Here is a 16,607-nt window from a genome sequence, read left to right on the forward strand (position 1 = left end):
GACCTGTTCTAGTGTCAGTCAACCCTGCAGTTTAAAAAAAAAACCAAAAGGTTTTTTAATGCATTTAAATAGAATTTTCTGTATTCAGTTTTTGCTCAGCTCTTCTCTTGCGGGAGATCATGCCATTGCTTTACTGTAAGTTGCACATGGCAGTCCCCTGCATCTAAACCAGGTTCATCTTGACAACTCTTACTTAATTTCTGCAGCTCTTTTCAGTTGCACTGACTGGAATTTAGCAGTCAGAGTTACTAAGAACAAAAGTCTCGGGGAACGTCTCAAAACGGTTAAATGAGGATATCTGGATTCAGCGTCTTCTAGATGGAAGTCTTGTAGATGTAAACTTTCCATAGAGCTTCTAAATTGTCTTTCCAATTCATTAACTTTAGCTCCAACAAAGAATTTTGTTCCTTAGTTTTGGGGAGAATCTTCTTTAAGAACTTGTATCCCCTCTACCCCAAGCTTGTTCAGCAAAATAAACTCCTGAGCGTTTGCTAGAAATATTGGTAGCAGATAGTTCTGTCTGGTATTCCATTAGATATATTTTTGTGATGTCTTCATCGACGGTCATTGTCCTTTAAGTTCCCAGCCACAGCTCATTCAGTTCAGTACATTCGTATGAGCTTCTAAGTGGTCAAGTCATGTACACTGTTTACAAATAAACTTGGCATTCTCATGTTATTAGTAACATTCCTGCAGTTGTCATCCATGTCACGGTTAATGCTATTGTAACTCACTGCCTTGAAGTCGTTAAAGATCCTGAGAAGTGCTGCAAAGGCTATTCAGTCAAAACTAGCAAACTTCCCCTTCAACCCTGGCATATGTGACTTCTTCGTAGTGACTTGCCAAACTGCTTGCAAGCCCTGCAGAAAGAGTGCGTACTGTGAGATAACGGGGGGTAAGCAAAGAGCAGGAAAGAATAAGGCAAGAAGGTGATACAGCTTTTGTGGAGCGAGGTCAGCATTTGACTGTAAATACGGGCATAGGCGCTTCCTGGTTGGTATGCCCGACCTAAAGTCTTGCAGCTGAAGATTCATTTTCCCTGCTTGTGCTAGGCTGGGTAGATTTTGAACTGACTATCATTTTGACCCAGACACAGGTCTTCTGTGGTAAGTATGGTCTAGAGGTTATGTTTTCCTCATGTTCCTAAATGTTCTTGCCAAGGCTGGGGGTTTGGGGGTTGTGCAGGATTCTGATTTAATAAAGATAAGACTTAAAAATTCATACCACAGAGCTTACATGCTTTTTTTACGCACCGTTTTGCAGTAGTGATAGAGTTCTAAGAGCAATATGTGATGTTCTGAGGCCATACTACAAGAAGAGGTTGCATTGCAGAGGTTTGGTAACTTCGTAGTTTTCAACAGCCTAGCAACCATCACACTCAACCAGGTTGTGAGGTAGCACTTGATTATTCACTGAGAAAAAGTTCATTTGTCCAATCTTTGTGTTCATTTAATTTGCTTTTGGTGTTGAAGAATTCCTTTCTCTGTCTGGTATCACAATCTGATTTTCTCCCTACTCTACCCCTAACTCCTTAGTAGTGCTTTGTCTGTGTAGAGTGCACTTGCTGCATGTTACTTAGCCATGCATTTGCAAAAGTTTTGTTTTGTAATTGTCCTGCACAGGTAAAATTTCTTTTCTCCTAGAAGTGTTGATCATATCTTTGACTGAGAAATTGGAATGAGAATGGAGGGATTACAGGCATCCTTTAAAAAGGAGAAGCAGCCTGGAGGATGTTTATGTAGCTTTTGGTAAATAGCTGTAGAATCTTGCCAACATTCTCTGCCATTGGCTCTAACCACATTGGTTTCACCCTGTTTTGTTGTTGGGTTTTTTTTTTCCAGACTGTTCAGAGATTCCTGGCACCATTGTAGTTTCTTAAGCTTTCTCCCTGCTTTATTTATAAAACATTCTCAGCTTCACATTCTCTCCCTTGCATGCATGGATGTTCTGCCACTGTCTGAAAAGCTTGTGGGGTCTTGGGAGGGTGGTGAGATTGAGGAAAGAGTGAATGGGAGAGTGAAACTAATCCCCAGTTCACACCTGACTGATATGTGGGGAGGCTAAAACCATGTTCTTTAACATAAGGATCAGAAGAAACCTATTCATCTCAGATGGGTGTCAGCTAACTAATTACCATAGAAACAGATACAGTGTGGAGTAGCTGTTCTGAGGTGGGAATTAGGATTGGGTAGCAATTAGGAGCCAGGAGCAATATTTGTGGTCTTAAGCTATCCTTAAAAGTTTAAAACTTATGCCTAGGTAGCTGCAGAGAATTCCAACATGTCCTTACAGGACAATTTTGTTTTCTTGGTTTTAAACTTATTTGAGGGACAGTCACCTATCATGCAGAAGGAGCTGAGGCAATGTAAGACTCTCCCCCTCCACCCCCCACAGCTTAAGGGGACCCCAGGTAGTTCTCATCGTAACTAAAGTATAGATGATACAGGAGGATTAGCTGAAATTTATTTTTCTTGGAGCAGGAAGATGATTTCTGTGATGCCCCGTATCCCAAGTTTTATAGACAGGGTAGCTTGCTTGCCTTTAGCTGTGGTGTTTTCACCAGTCTGAGCAAGTAGGATCACCTTGCTTTCCCACCTTTTGTTTTAGTATGAGTTGCTTAACTTTAATTTCTCTCTCTCAAAAAAGCCTCAGTTTAGTAAAGTTCTGACTGTGGCCTTTAGGGGATAGGAATTTTTTTTGTAATATTCTAGCTTAGGTAATCTTAGCATGTACATTCAGAGAAGAACTGTCAAAAGGGACGACTACCTTAACAACACTTTCCCACTTGAGCCGAGACCAGCAAAGGGAACTTTATGTAAATGTGGCAGAGGCATCTGTATACAGTAACAGTGAGGTTGCTGTCAGAACTTGAACAGAACAAACTGGTAATTTAGCATTTCTTGGGAAAAACCCCAAAGACTTCAAGCATAGTATAGAAGTCTAAGATCTTATTCCCTTTCAAAAAACAAATTGAACTCTTAAAATTGCGTGATTAAATCATACTGTGATATAGTGACCTCTAAAGGTCCCTTCCAAGCCTAACCATTCTATGATTCTATAATCACTTTGCTTTATTTAAAAAAAACCAAAAAAACAGAATGGAAATAGTTTTTGCAATTTTTATGCATTAAAAATGAAACTATGTCTTTTTGAAATACAGGTTATAAATCGTTCAACAACAGAGCTACCTCTTACAGTGTCATATGACAAAATATCTCTTGGAAAACTCCGGTTCTGGATCCACATGCAGGATGCTGTGTACTCCCTCCAACAATTTGGTATGGTTTTTTATCTTTAATGATTTCAGGCCAAAAAAACCTAATTCCCTTAAGTTTTTTTCTTGTAAGTACATAGATGACACTTAACTCTCCCTTTTTTTTCTGGTTAGCTGTTGAAGAGGTTTAATGCTACAAATCTTACACTGTTTTACCTTAAGGTAAAGATGGAAATACAATGTTGACATGTGGTAGGAAACAAGAATGCAGAGGTAAATTAACCATTTTTACAATAAATTTTATTTGGATAGTACTACTGTAAAAGCACAAGAGGCCAAAATGGAGGAGAGAATTTTTGCTACAGGTTTCCCCTGTTATCCAGAACAGAAAAGCCGTATTGGTGTTACATAAGCTTTGATATAAGCTATATATAGCTGGTCGCTGTAGCCATATACCTACAGTGAAATACAGGCTGGCACAGCAAAGTCTTTGTGCTCAAGCTGAGCATGAAGAAGGAATCTGGGTTCTGATCATACTGCTTCTGACAGTTCAGAACTGGCTGGCCTCTCACTGTGGCACAGTTACAAATTTATAAGGTAATTCAGATAAACTGGAGGCTTGCTATGCATGGAACTATTAAATTCTGTGTTTCACTTAGATGTGATGGAGTAGGTGTACACTTTCACTCTGAAGTTCATATGATCTGTGTTGGTGATGGTATGGCCAAGCTTCTACTGTCTTTAAATGTTTTTCCACTGATGCATGCCTTTGTGAGGCTAATCATCACTCTTAAAAATCTGTATTTTATTTTCAGGGTTATCTTTGCTGATTTAGTTTTTTTTTCTCACTAGACCATAGTTAGCTTCTTTATGCTAGAGTAAGGAACTACATCATAACTGAACTGGTGTTGATGTATATGATGAGGTATTTTTTCTGATCCTCTCATTTTAAGCTCTTCAGACAGCAGTTTGAATGTTTTTTTCAGGCCAAGAGATCTCAAAAGCTTCTGTGCTGTATTATTTTAGTGATTCTTAAATCCTTCCCAGTTTATATTTTTTTTAATGCAGATGGATGCAGTACTGATTCTACTAGTTTCCCAAGAGAAAAATGCAGGGGTAATGCTGCTTCCGTACTACTCAGTGTTGTTTTTTGTTCACCAAAATTTAGTCAGTAAGAGGGAGAGCGTTTGGTTATTCACTGTCATCTCTGAATTAATATTTTATGATGGACAACTTAACATTTAAGGCATTGATTCCTCTGGAAAAAAATGTTCTGGTTCAGCACTAGTTTCAGAGTACAGTATTGTAAGACACAGTACCTTATACAGTGTAACTTAACTGTGAGTCTAGACTTCCTCCATTTCTTTTGCAGCCTAAGCTTTTCTCATGTTCTGTTGGGGAAGGGAGGGTGGGTAAGGAGTAAGGTCATCCTAAGTAGAATCCAGCTGCTTCTCCTTAGCTCAGGCTCATGTGTATCAAGGCTACAAGTATGTCTGCTTAAAACAACTGTCTTGAAAGAACCAAGTAACCACTTCCTCAGAGTTTGTGTGGGGCATTTGACCACCATCATTTCTCGACACATTTTCGTGAGCCTCCTCAAAATGGCATAATTGGAATTTTCATGTTCCATGTACTGGCTGTCTTGTGATAGACACATATATCAAAACCTATCATCCTAGGAGTACCTCCTTTGCCTGGAAAAGAAGCTTACCTAAAATGCTCCTTATTCTCTATAAGTATGCAGATTATGAATCGTAAGTTTTAAAGTTTTCCTTCTGGAATAACTTATGAAAAGGTCACCTTAGATCAGCAGAAAGACTCTAAAATCACTTGAAAATGGGTATTTCACATTCTTCTTGCTGAGATGCAGGACAGCTGATGTGACAAAGTAATTTGGTATTGAACTCACCAGTGTCGTAACTAGCACCACTGCTGTAAATGCAGCATTGTGTAGACAGACTTCAGTCACAGTGGCTGGAACTTTCTACTTCATGAAGTAAGTGTCCGAACACTGGCTGAAGGAGTTCGAAGAGATGCTGTAGCTTCTGGAAAACACATTCCTTGGTGGTGGCAACCATATTTATCACAGACATGCTCTAACTTTTTTTTAATTAACGGGTGTCCAGTATATAACAAGAAAGCAATGTTCCTCCTTTAGGAGAACGGATAGAGTAGTAGTAAAGTACTAGATAGAGCAGGAGAGAATATGTATTCAGCCTACAGACTGTGATTTCTGGAAGATGCTTTGCCTCTTTCCATTTATCAAAAAGAAGCTTCCATGTTAATTCTGCAAGGACTGTCAAAAGAGTTGATGCCTAATCCATGATCTGGGGTCTGTACTGTTACGTGTATGGCTATGTTTCCCACTGACCTTTGTTGTCCTCCACAGTGTAGTCCTTTACTGATTTTTCTCTTTTTAATGTGAAGTTCACTTTTCTTATGTATCAAATAAAAGCTCAGAGGCCAAGTTGAATAATCCTTTTTCTTCCCACTCAGGCCAGAATTACTTCCTGTGTCTTGCCGTTTGTGCCTCTGGTGTTCAGCTTGGGTTGTAATTACGCACCAGGTTAAAGGCACATCAGTCTGCTTGTAACTGCTGGGTTTTGTTTAAGGCAAGCCAAATAACCAGCCAAAATATAGGTAGACTTGAATTTTACCAATAAGCTGCCATCTTGTTTTGGATTTATGATTCCTTAATAAAACATGTGCAGGTGAAATAAGGTTCCTTTCATACTGGGCTCTAGCGTAACAGCAATTAACTGCCTAGTACTTCTTGCATAATTACTTGTTCTTTCTCTTAGGGTTTTCAGAAAAGGATGCAGATGAAGTGAAAGGAATTTTTGTGGATACTAACCTGTACTTTCTGGCTTTGACATTCTTCGTAGCAGCATTCCATGTAAGTGGAGGATCTTTGGTATTTAGGAATTACAGCATAGGAAAAAAAAAGGGGGGGGGGGGGGCGGGGCGGGGCTGAACTTCAACTCTTCCGTTGAGAACTGGTCTTGGAAACAGTAATTTCAGTAGAGCAATAGAAGAGATTTCTGGTCAAGTCATCTGTGTTTCCAATGCCAAGGTAATAGAAAAATCTCAAAGAAGATAGAACTATGAGGTTACTAGGCATAACCAAACAGTCTTGACTGAAATATAAAACATTTAACTTCATTATCATCACCTTTATTTTTCTAGCTGAACCAAAGCACCCAGAATTAATATACCTGTCAACACTGCTTCACATCTTCTGCTAAGCTGACTTATCACAAAGTTTAATGCTGCCGTGGCATAGCTCAGGTACCAGCAGTAGGGTTTGAGTCTCTGACTTCTAAGCCCTGGAGAAATTTAATCAGCCGATCTAGGTTACTTTAAAAAAGTGTCACTGTAAAGTGCAGAGCTTGTGGCTCTAGGCGTTGTTTGTTGTTGTTGTCTCTCTCTCTGTCAGCATTGTGTGTCTTGGTTTAAATATGAATCTTTGTTTTAATGAACAATTGCTTTAGACTTCATTGTTCTATATTGAACATTTTTGTCATCTACAATTACACTCAATATAATTCCCACATTCTGGGACAGATAAGAACTTGCTGGGCATGTTATGGTTTTTATTACTTACATTACATAGAGTTAGGTTGGTTAGAAACCCTTAGACTTCCCCGCCATTTAATTTTTTTTTTTCTTTTCTGTTTATTAGGGGCTAAGATATATGTAGGCTGGGACTAGCTCTTCTGATATTTATTTTGTGTATCATTTGCCCAAATTAAAAGACTACACTTTTTATTTAAAATTCTCTGACCCAAGAATATCTTGAATCTGTGCTGCTTTTTTTTTTTTTTTAAAGACAGTGAAATCTTAAAGGAAATATTGAAAAATATCCTGGTGGCCAAATGGGCAAACCGCATTCTGGGGTGCATTAAGCACAGCATAACCAGCCAGTCAAAAGAGGCAGTTATCCCTCTGTATTTAGCATTGGTGCAGCCTCACCTTGAGTACTGTGTGCAGTTTTGGGCCCCACAATTCAAGAAGGATGTGAAGGTTCTTGAATGCATCCAGAGGAGGGCAACAAAGCTGGTGGAAGAGCTCGAAGGCATGACCTGTGAGCAGCAGCTGAGGCCTCTGGGTTTTCCTAGTTTGGAAAAAAAAAAGAGGCTATGGGGCAACCTCATTGTTCTGTACAGCTTCCTGAGGAGGGGACATGGAGACAGGTGCTGATCTCGTCTCCCTGGTACCCAGTGACAGGACATGTGGGAATGGTTCAAAGCTGTGCCAGGGGAGGTTCAGACTAGATATGAGGAAACATTGCTATATCAAGTCAGTGGTCAGACACTGGAACAGGCTCTCTGGGTGGTCGATGCCCCAAGCCTGTCAGGGCTTAAGAGGCATTTGGATAACGCCCTTAATAACATACTTTAACTTTTGGTCACCCCTGAAGTGGTCAAGCAGTTAGACTAAATGATTGTTTTAGGTCCCTTCCAGCTGAGGCATTATATTCTATTTGGAACAGAAATACTGAAAATTCTGGGGGAAAAAGTCAATACCAATAAATTTAATGCTAGAAATGTCCTTGAAGTTCAGATCAACTTCATGGCGATGAAATAGGAGAAAATGGCTTGCCATATTTTAGGAATTTTTAAAAAGCTGCAGTACAATCCAAGCCTAAACTGACTATCGGTCCAATACAGAGCACTTCGAATCTAATTTAGTGTGGCTTTCCCAGGTCTGTCAAGGAGGTGAACAATTCGTCACAGTCCTCAGTTCTTCATCCTCTATTTTATATTACCCAGTACTAGGTCACTAACTTTCTTTACCAGATACAGAATTGTAGCAGTATCAGTACCTGGAATTCTTCCTGTCATTTTGCACTGCTTTTGGAGCTTGGGCTTCTAAAACAGTTTTTGGTTTTAGCTTTTTGGTATTTTTGATATTTAATTTTTATTTCTGAGGCTTCTAAAACAGGTTTTTCTTGCAATTCTCTCTTAAATGTATTTTTTACGGTTCAGCTGGTAGTCTTTAACTAGTGCAGGTTTGAACAAATGAGTGTGTTTCTTGCTATTTGCAGCTTCTCTTTGATTTCCTTGCATTCAAAAATGACATCAGTTTTTGGAAGAAAAAGAGGAGCATGATTGGGATGTCTACAAAAGCAGGTATGGGCCAGAATGCAGTGTGTTGTGCGTGTGCTAATATACACTGTGTGGTTTTAGTCTTACTCTAAGCTGAAACTTTGTAGATTCACCAAGATGGCAGTATGAAAAGAAGAGGGCTGACAGGCTGGTTCTAACTTGGTTAGCCTCGCGCTCAAATATCGCTTGCTTTTAAGCACTTGTGTCACTTTGAGGTGTGACAGTCTTACAATTGAGAATAAGTTTAATACTAAGTCAGTCACCAGATTTCCTTTGCTGAAGGAACAGAAAAATACTTCAAGAAATGCATACAGACCAGAAAAAAATCCAATGGGTGGAGAGAATGTGCTGTCGTGGGTAGTGCTATCCTGTGAGTCCCCGTAGATAACTACAGGTTCCAAAATATTTGGGAGGGAAAAAGCTGTAGTGTAATGCTGCTGTTTGATTTGGGCTTTGGTGTAAACAGGAGCAGTAGCAGTTCCAGGAGGTGGGGAAGAGCATGGGAGGGTTGAGTTGACTTGGATGTAGGAAAGATGAGAGGAACATAGTGGTCCTGGCAAGCCTTCCTAGAGACAGATGAAGGTAATAGCCAGCTCTGGGCGCTTGAGGTTTAACACACCACTCCCCAGCCTTGTTTATTGCGCTAATAGGTTAGGTAGTGCTTGTTTTTCTAGTAGATTTTTCCATTCTGATTATAATCCAAAATTATAAACCTGGAGTCACTGGACCTCGCAGACTATCCCTAATTCTATCATATGTACAGGTTGATTAAAACATGTGAGGAATATGAATACCAGGAAGAAAATTCAGCATTCTAAATTACAATTAACAGCAACATGTGTTTTTTCACATGGAAAATCTGCTTAATGTCTTTACCAGAGTGCCTGGTTTTTTTTTGTAAGGCATTTATACTGCTGTTGGTATATGAACGGCAAAAAGTTAGTAAAAATTCAAAATGGTCTAGGAAAGTTCAGAATTAAGTGTCCATTGCCGGTTTAAAAGGTGACTAAAGGCAAATTGGAAAGACTGAGTGACAAAGGGTTTTCTTCACCTTACTATCAAAGTACCAGTCTTCAGTCTCCAGTAATTGGTGGTTCCATCTTCTCTTTAGCAAGCCTTAATGACCTTTCTGCCTGCATCTCCTTGCCTTGAGGGAGATGTGCTACAGGCTATTCCACTGGAATGGTACAGTGTAACTGTTGATGTCTGAGTGTGTTGCATCTCTCCTCTCTTTCTGTTCTTGTTTAGGGAGATGGATATTGAGTCCAGGAAGTAGTTGGTAGACACTTACAAACATCCAAGGTTTTGCAAACCCTGAAAAATAACCCTAAAATATACTTCTTAACATTTACAAACATTTAATTAGTTGCGTGAGTTTCAAAGACTGACGTTACATTATCTCACAGCCTTTCAGCTTCCTGGAGCCAAGAATCCTGAATGTAGTTCATAATAGTACTGGTACATTGGTGAATTGCTGCAGTACAGAAGTCTTCCTTAAATATTCTGATTTCCTTTCATCATTTGTGATAAGGATTTAATAAAATGTTTTTGTTCCTTATTTGCCCGGAGGTACACAGATCACTGGCTGTTTCTAGGACTACCTAATATATCCAGATGTATACAGGAGAAGTTCATGCTTAAACTGTGTAAGGCAGAATTACAGTAAATAGACCAACGGTCTTCTGTCATCTCAGCTGTTCATTTAAAGATGAATAACCCTTTCTTTTTTTTTTTTTTTCTGTCCAGTGCTTTGGCGGTGCTTTAGTACTGTGGTAATATTTCTTTTCCTTTTGGATGAACAAACAAGTTTATTGGTACTGATCCCAGCAGGCATTGGTGCAGTGATTGAGGTGAGTTCTTAAAGCTCTAGAACCAAATACCAGTATTCACAGCAACATCCATAGTTTATTGTAGGAAAAAAACTGCTGAACTAGTTATTGGAAAAATACTGCTGCTGTGGTATGCTGTCTTAGCAGCATTGTTTAACTGATTGTCAGTTGTAGAGAAAATTGTGTCCCTTCATCAAACAACTTCACTGGAAGTGTCAGGCTTTTCTGGGATGGGCCAGCCAGTATTGTGGAAACCAAACATAGAGCTATGCTGAGGTTCCTTCCTATCGCATCATCAGACAGGCTTCACTCCTGACTAGGCATGTATAACCATGTCAACAAGCCTTCATGGAAACTTTTGTCAAAGAGCAGGCTGTGTGCCATCAGGCAGCGCCTCAGGTCTGCAGCTTTCTCCTTGGCCATGACTGAGGTGCTTGGGCAAAGAGGAAACTGCTGGATATGTTGTTTATTCCAGCAGATCATATCCAGTCAGTAGGTTGCAGGTACTGCTTAGAAGCCTGCTTTATGTGTAGTAAAGCACAAAGTCACCAGTAATGAGAAGGGGAGATCTCTCTCATAACATTGCTTGCAGATCTAATTACTTCTCAGTATTTGAAAATAAGTTCAGGACTCTCATGAAATTTTTGACTATACATCTGTTACAGTTGCAGATAATCCCCATGGAAACAAAATAGTTCCAAATTTTTAGTTAGTGATTAAATTGTTCCATGAAAGGTCACCAAGTGATCTTTAAATTTCAGGTTATTGTATAAGACAGATTAAGATCTTATGAAAACTATGAACACAGTAGTGTCCTAAATAGTACCATTTCATTGACTGTAACATCATTTTTCAGTAAGCTGAGATTTTTACGTCTGATGTATTTTTGTGTGTTAAGTTTCCTGTGTCAGATTTGCTGGTGGTTTTGTTCCTGAAGATAGAAATTTAGTCTTGTATCTCAAGCTTTCTTTAGCTGTCTGAAATTGTAACAGTTTCAGGGATAAATATATATAATATATATATATATATCTATAAATATGCTGCTCCTTTTGTAGAGTATCTTTTATTTTCATCCTATATCTAAATAATTAAATTTTAAAAAAATCCTTGAATCTGAAGACTTCAGAAATTCAGAAGTATCAAATGATTTAAAAATTTATCAGGTCAAGAAAAATTATGCTTTTGTTTGTTTCTGGTGGGGAAGAAGAAATAGACCTGGTGTCTAAATCACTTTTTTTCTTTTGAGAAGCTTTAGTGGAAATCAGACCAGGCATGTATAGTAGGATAACACAAATGATCAGCTATGCTACAGGATTTAAGTTCAATTAAAACTGTTAAGGTTTTGCATTTCTCCTTTACAGTGAAAATGGATTTCTTGGTTGCCACTACCTAAGCACATGCAGATATAGATCTCATTTGGTCGTTGCGCCTGTATGAGATTCTTCTTGGAGCTGCCCCAATACATCTCTCTGAGAACTGTAGTCCCTTTGATTGTCTGGCTCCTAAGATCTTTCTCATGTACCTTATTTTCCACTATGTTGCTTTTGGATTGCAGGCTGGGGGAACTGGGTTGAAACAATTATATAGGAACACTGTGTGGGACACTTAAATGGAGGGGGAATGTTTAGTAGGTTCTGTCGAAGTAACAGCTCGCCTCTCAAGCGATGGTGAGATAACACGGTTGCCTCAAGGTGAAAATGAACATAAGGACTATACATCTCAAAGGGATTTGCTGGGAAGAGCTTTTTCACAACTTGTTCTTAACACCTGTTTCTCCTGCAGTACTAATAGTGACATTGGTTCTGTAATAAGTAATTTTCTCACTTGCATCAAAGGTGACAGCAAAGGATTGTCTTTACTGCACTTTTTTGTTTGGAAGATGTGATAGGTGAGAAGAGAATATTGGTGTATCTAAAGTTAAACAAACAAACCTTGTGCACAGAAAACTTAACGGAGCATAGCTCTCTCCTGGTGAGCTTACTGCATTGCCTGAGTTGTTGAATCTATATAGCAGGGTGGGTACATGTGTAAATTTTCAGGTGCGCTGAAATTACATTAGGGTCAGCCTGATGCAGCTGTACCATGTGGCCAAACAATTCAGTGGATTCACTGACTTTTGCTTATTACCCGCCACTGAAATGAAACAACCAAGTAAGTGCCCGCTTAATTGCTGTTAGGAGTTCTGAGGCACCCTCATCTTGCAGATTCCAGCAGACCTCAAAGGCATGTAAAAACCTGCTTGCAGGTGGTTACTGGAGAATTTTCTAAATGCTTGACCTGGGCTGTATGCTGGTGCTGAGAGCAGCTAACCCCCACCTAAGCGCTGCAATCCCAGTATCTTGGAAGGACTACATGATCTCACTTCAAGCGCATCATCTGATGCGGAGACTGAACAGTGCATGCTCCCAGTGTTGTATTTGTCTGGTGACACAGCATTTGGTTTGTATAGAGATGCAGGCAGTGTGCTGCAATCATGCTGTTGCTGCTTTTTGCAATGGATGCTTAAAATAGATATTCTGGGGTCTTGATTCTGAGTATCTGAATCCTGCATAAGACATTCTGGATAATTCTTTATATGCATATTTTGGTTTTTCTAATCACAGCTCTGGAAAGTGAAGAAAGCTTTGAAAATGACAATCAAGTGGCAAGGCTTGAGACCCAAAATTCAGGTATAGTAGACATTGGCCTATTAATTATTGCACTCTTGAGCTTTCCATCTGTTTCCAGGTTACTGTGCACCTTGGCTTTCAGTGAAATGAAGACTGGAAACAAAAAAAACCCAAACCCCAAACTATAAAAGTTTCCTGTGTACAACTTTTCTTTATGGATGGCTTAATCCAAAAGTTGGATGAGCATTTTCAAACTTAATAATTTCTTTGATGAATTGTGTAGAAGAAAAAGCTATTTGTGTGTATTTATGGTGTGAGAAACTTCAGAACTCTTCTGTCAGACATGCTAAATCTTAACAGGTGGGACTCTGCTACTGCCACTGTGTTGGAAAGGCACCCTTAACTGGCATTGTGATTTGAAGTTAGAAATGGAATTTTTCATGAAGCTGTAGGTATAACTTCTCCATTGTGGAACTAGTAGATGATGTGACATGTTCTGGGGACAGGACAGTCCTTGATAAATCATCTGGGGTAAAAATTTAAGTCATGAGACACTTTGCAGGAGGTGCAGAGGTAGCTGGGATTAAAATTAACCCTTTTAAAAGTACAGTCTGCATTGAAAGGTTCCCTTGTTGGTAGGAGAAACAGTTGTCTAATCTTCACTGCTTGCTTTGCAAGAAGTACTGGGTTTTTGTGCTGCTTGAAGTCTGTGCATCTTGAGTGGCTCATAGCTCTGGTTGTTCCTTTGCCAGTATTCAAGGAACGTTTTTTAAGCAGTCACCATTTCTGGAGATGTGGAGATAATCTGTAACTGACCTCCTCATGCATTAAAATGGTTATGGTTTTTAATAATGGCTTTCTGTATCTGCCAGGTTCTTAGCCACTTGACTTTACTTTTGCTTTGTGAACTCTGCTGTCTCAACAGCATTTTCCTAAGCAAAGGAGTCCTCAGTGTTTGGTGTAAAATATGAAAGGGAAAATGAAACTTTTCGCCTACCCTGTATTTGGCAGGCTGCGCAGGGCATTTATGAGACTCTTGTATAGAAGCTTCTTTGAGCTGTTACTGAGCTTAATGTCTAAGCAGTTTAGTTTGCAGTTTAAATCTCTGCTTAGGGATTTGGGCAGCAAGTGCTTTTTCCCGCAGTTCTGACTTGATTGTACATTTTATATGTATTGCAGTTTGGTACATACAATGACTCTGAAAAGAAAACTGAGGAGTATGATACCCAGGTAAGAGGGAACGCTGTGACTTTGGATCTATAAAGTCTATATATGCAGCCTGCTGATCGACTTGTTTCACTTTTTATTGCTACAAGTGCATTTTCCAGTTTCTCATAGTTTTCAAGTGGATGATCATTATCTGGGTGATCAGATAGTGAAGATTCTTTTCTAATAATTTATGAAAAGAAACAGTGAGAGTTGTTTGTTAGGTAAATCTGGTTGAAACATTTCTTTGAGAAGCAGAATTGCAAGTAACGTTCCTGAATAGAAATATCTTAAAGGGTCTTCATTCACATATTTGAAAATTTATATTTGTACTTGTTATACCAGAGGATGTTTGTGTGCTTCCTGATTCCTGGAAGGAATTGAAGAAATCAGGAAGTTAAGCAGAGAGCTACTCTTAGACTCTGATCTTCATAGTGCCTCTTGTTGCTTATGCTCTAAGGTCCTTGGTGGTCTGAACTGAGCACTGGAAGCGTACTAGAAGTAACAGTAGACATTTGGAAACAGGAAAAGATTTTCAGGAAAAAAATTATGTGGCTGTCTTCTAGTTAATGCCATGACAAATCTGCTATATATAAAACGTACGCTAACAAACTATTTTCATTGTCTATTAGGCTATGAAATACTTGTCATATTTGCTCTATCCGCTGTGTATTGGAGGTGCAGGTTACTCCTTGCTGAATGTCAAATACAAAAGGTACTGTAAATCTATAAATGATCTTATACAGAATTGAACCATTCCCCATTTTTCCCCTATTAATTAATTGGAGACAATGGGTTGTGGAAATCAGGTATTTTCTTTTGCTTGATTCTTAAGGTAGGAAATGGAAACTTCCTTGTTCTATGTGATCTAAAGTTGAAAAGTCTAGCTGGTTTTTTACCATCTTGTAAGTTATAGGCTGTTGTATTTAGCAAGTAACCTGATATTACTGAAGTATAGAATTCAATAGCTTACATGAGTAAGCTGTGAATCAGAAGAGAAGGAAGAAAGCTCCCATTGATGTTCAGAGAACTGATAAGGTGACAGGAGAGATGAGAGGAATTCAGTGGCTAAAACTGTCCAATAAAAGAGAGAAGCAAAAACTGTCCCAAAATTATTTGCTCTGACCAAGAGGTTCCTCTGTTCCTAAATGTGATAGCAAGGATGACAAGCAATTGAAAGTGTTTTTGAGCAAGGACTCTGCATTGCTTTAGAGCCATGGGCTTACAGCAACATTCTGATACTTCAGCAAGAGCGGAAGACTCAGTATTTCATGCAAAGGTGAAACTCCTGTCCAGTTTCACTGAGAAATATACAGCTAGTTCATTTTGTGTGGGAGAGATGCAAGCAAGTGTGCAGTCTTGAGACCGTTGTAGAAAAAACCTGCAAATGCAAGCGTGGTGATGGCCATGTAGACATAAGTTTTAATAGTCTTTAGGCCCTGAAGGGGTAGGAGGGGAAAGCAAGCAGTAGCTTAAAATAACATCAGAAAGAGCTACTGTTGCTGCATATGTGGGCTGTAGCACTAGAAACTGGGGCAATTTCTGGGCTAATAGAAAAGTCATTTTTTCAGAAGGTTCTTGTGGAGCTAACAAATGTGCAGCATTTAAATTCTGCTTTTCTCACAAAATTCAAAAATGCATTCAGTACTGCAAAGTATTATATGCTAGGTGTTCTGTGAGCTGTAGCTGAAAGTGAAAACAATACCACAGAATTTTTATCATTGTTAAATCTATTTGTAAGGAAGTGGGATGGAACAAGTAATCTTAACAGTGGATTATCTTTTAATCTTGCAGGCATTTTCTGATGCATTTTTTACATGCTTGTGGATTAGTGAAATGCTGCTACAGCTGTAACATTGCTATTAACAAGTCACTGACAAAGCCTTGCAAGTTTGATTTTTAAATTATGAAACCTGAGCATCACAATTAATAGCTGTTCTTAGTATTGCAATAGAAGTATGGAATTTTACCAGTATGTGTAACAGTACCGTTATGTTGCTAAGATTGTGCCCCATTGAACATCTGGGAGGGGTTTTTAGATGTGAGGAGGGAAAAATGTAGGTTCCTTGTATTCACCTTTTTTTTTAAGTGCCTACTGTAGTGGTTTGCACTGAATGGTGTTTGTTGTTTGAAATTTGGTGAGTCCCTGCAGTGCTGTATTAAGTGTCTCTCTAGTATTCAGAATGCACTGTGACCTTTGCAAGCCTTAATACGGTCAGGGTTCAGTGTGTGCTATTATCTGATGTCATTGGGTGCAGAAGTCTTAGAACATTCTGAAAAAATATGAAAGCAGTTGATAAAGCTCTCCAGACTTGTTGGATGCACTGAAAAACATCCTTTGTTTAAACTGTTAGCACCTTCTCTGGAGCCCTTCCTAATCAAAGAAATATGTGAGGTATTTAGTTCTTGTGTAAAGTAATTCACAACATAGCCATTTCTTAGAGTAGTTGGCGTACAGGCACGTAGAGGATGTATTACAGGTATATATTTTTGGATGAGGTGAAAAAATAACTGGACTGTCTTTGTTTGTAGCTGGTACTCCTGGTTGATTAACAGCTTTGTCAATGGTGAGTCCCTTCTTATGTTGGGTTTTTTGGGGTTTTTTTTTTCTATTCACATTTCTTCAAACGGAGGCCAGGAC

The 16,607-nt window shown here is 39.0% G+C and overlaps 1 protein-coding gene across 1 annotated transcript in view; it reads left to right on the top strand.

Annotated features, from left to right (window-relative positions):
• The window catches only part of CLPTM1L (CLPTM1 like), a 30,939-nt gene that overhangs the window by 7,012 nt on the left and 7,320 nt on the right, over positions 1-16,607 (top strand). Inside the window, exons 6-13 of the mRNA XM_064443223.1 lie at positions 3,161-3,278; positions 6,016-6,110; positions 8,262-8,346; positions 10,069-10,172; positions 12,755-12,820; positions 13,940-13,990; positions 14,599-14,681; positions 16,499-16,533. Of these exons, the coding sequence (XP_064299293.1) occupies positions 3,161-3,278; positions 6,016-6,110; positions 8,262-8,346; positions 10,069-10,172; positions 12,755-12,820; positions 13,940-13,990; positions 14,599-14,681; positions 16,499-16,533 (637 nt within the window). The remainder of the gene's footprint in view (positions 1-3,160; positions 3,279-6,015; positions 6,111-8,261; positions 8,347-10,068; positions 10,173-12,754; positions 12,821-13,939; positions 13,991-14,598; positions 14,682-16,498; positions 16,534-16,607) is intronic.

The sequence above is a fragment of the Phalacrocorax carbo genome, chromosome 2 (assembly GCF_963921805.1).
Source record: "Phalacrocorax carbo chromosome 2, bPhaCar2.1, whole genome shotgun sequence".
NCBI classification, from domain to species: Eukaryota; Metazoa; Chordata; class Aves; order Suliformes; family Phalacrocoracidae; genus Phalacrocorax; species Phalacrocorax carbo.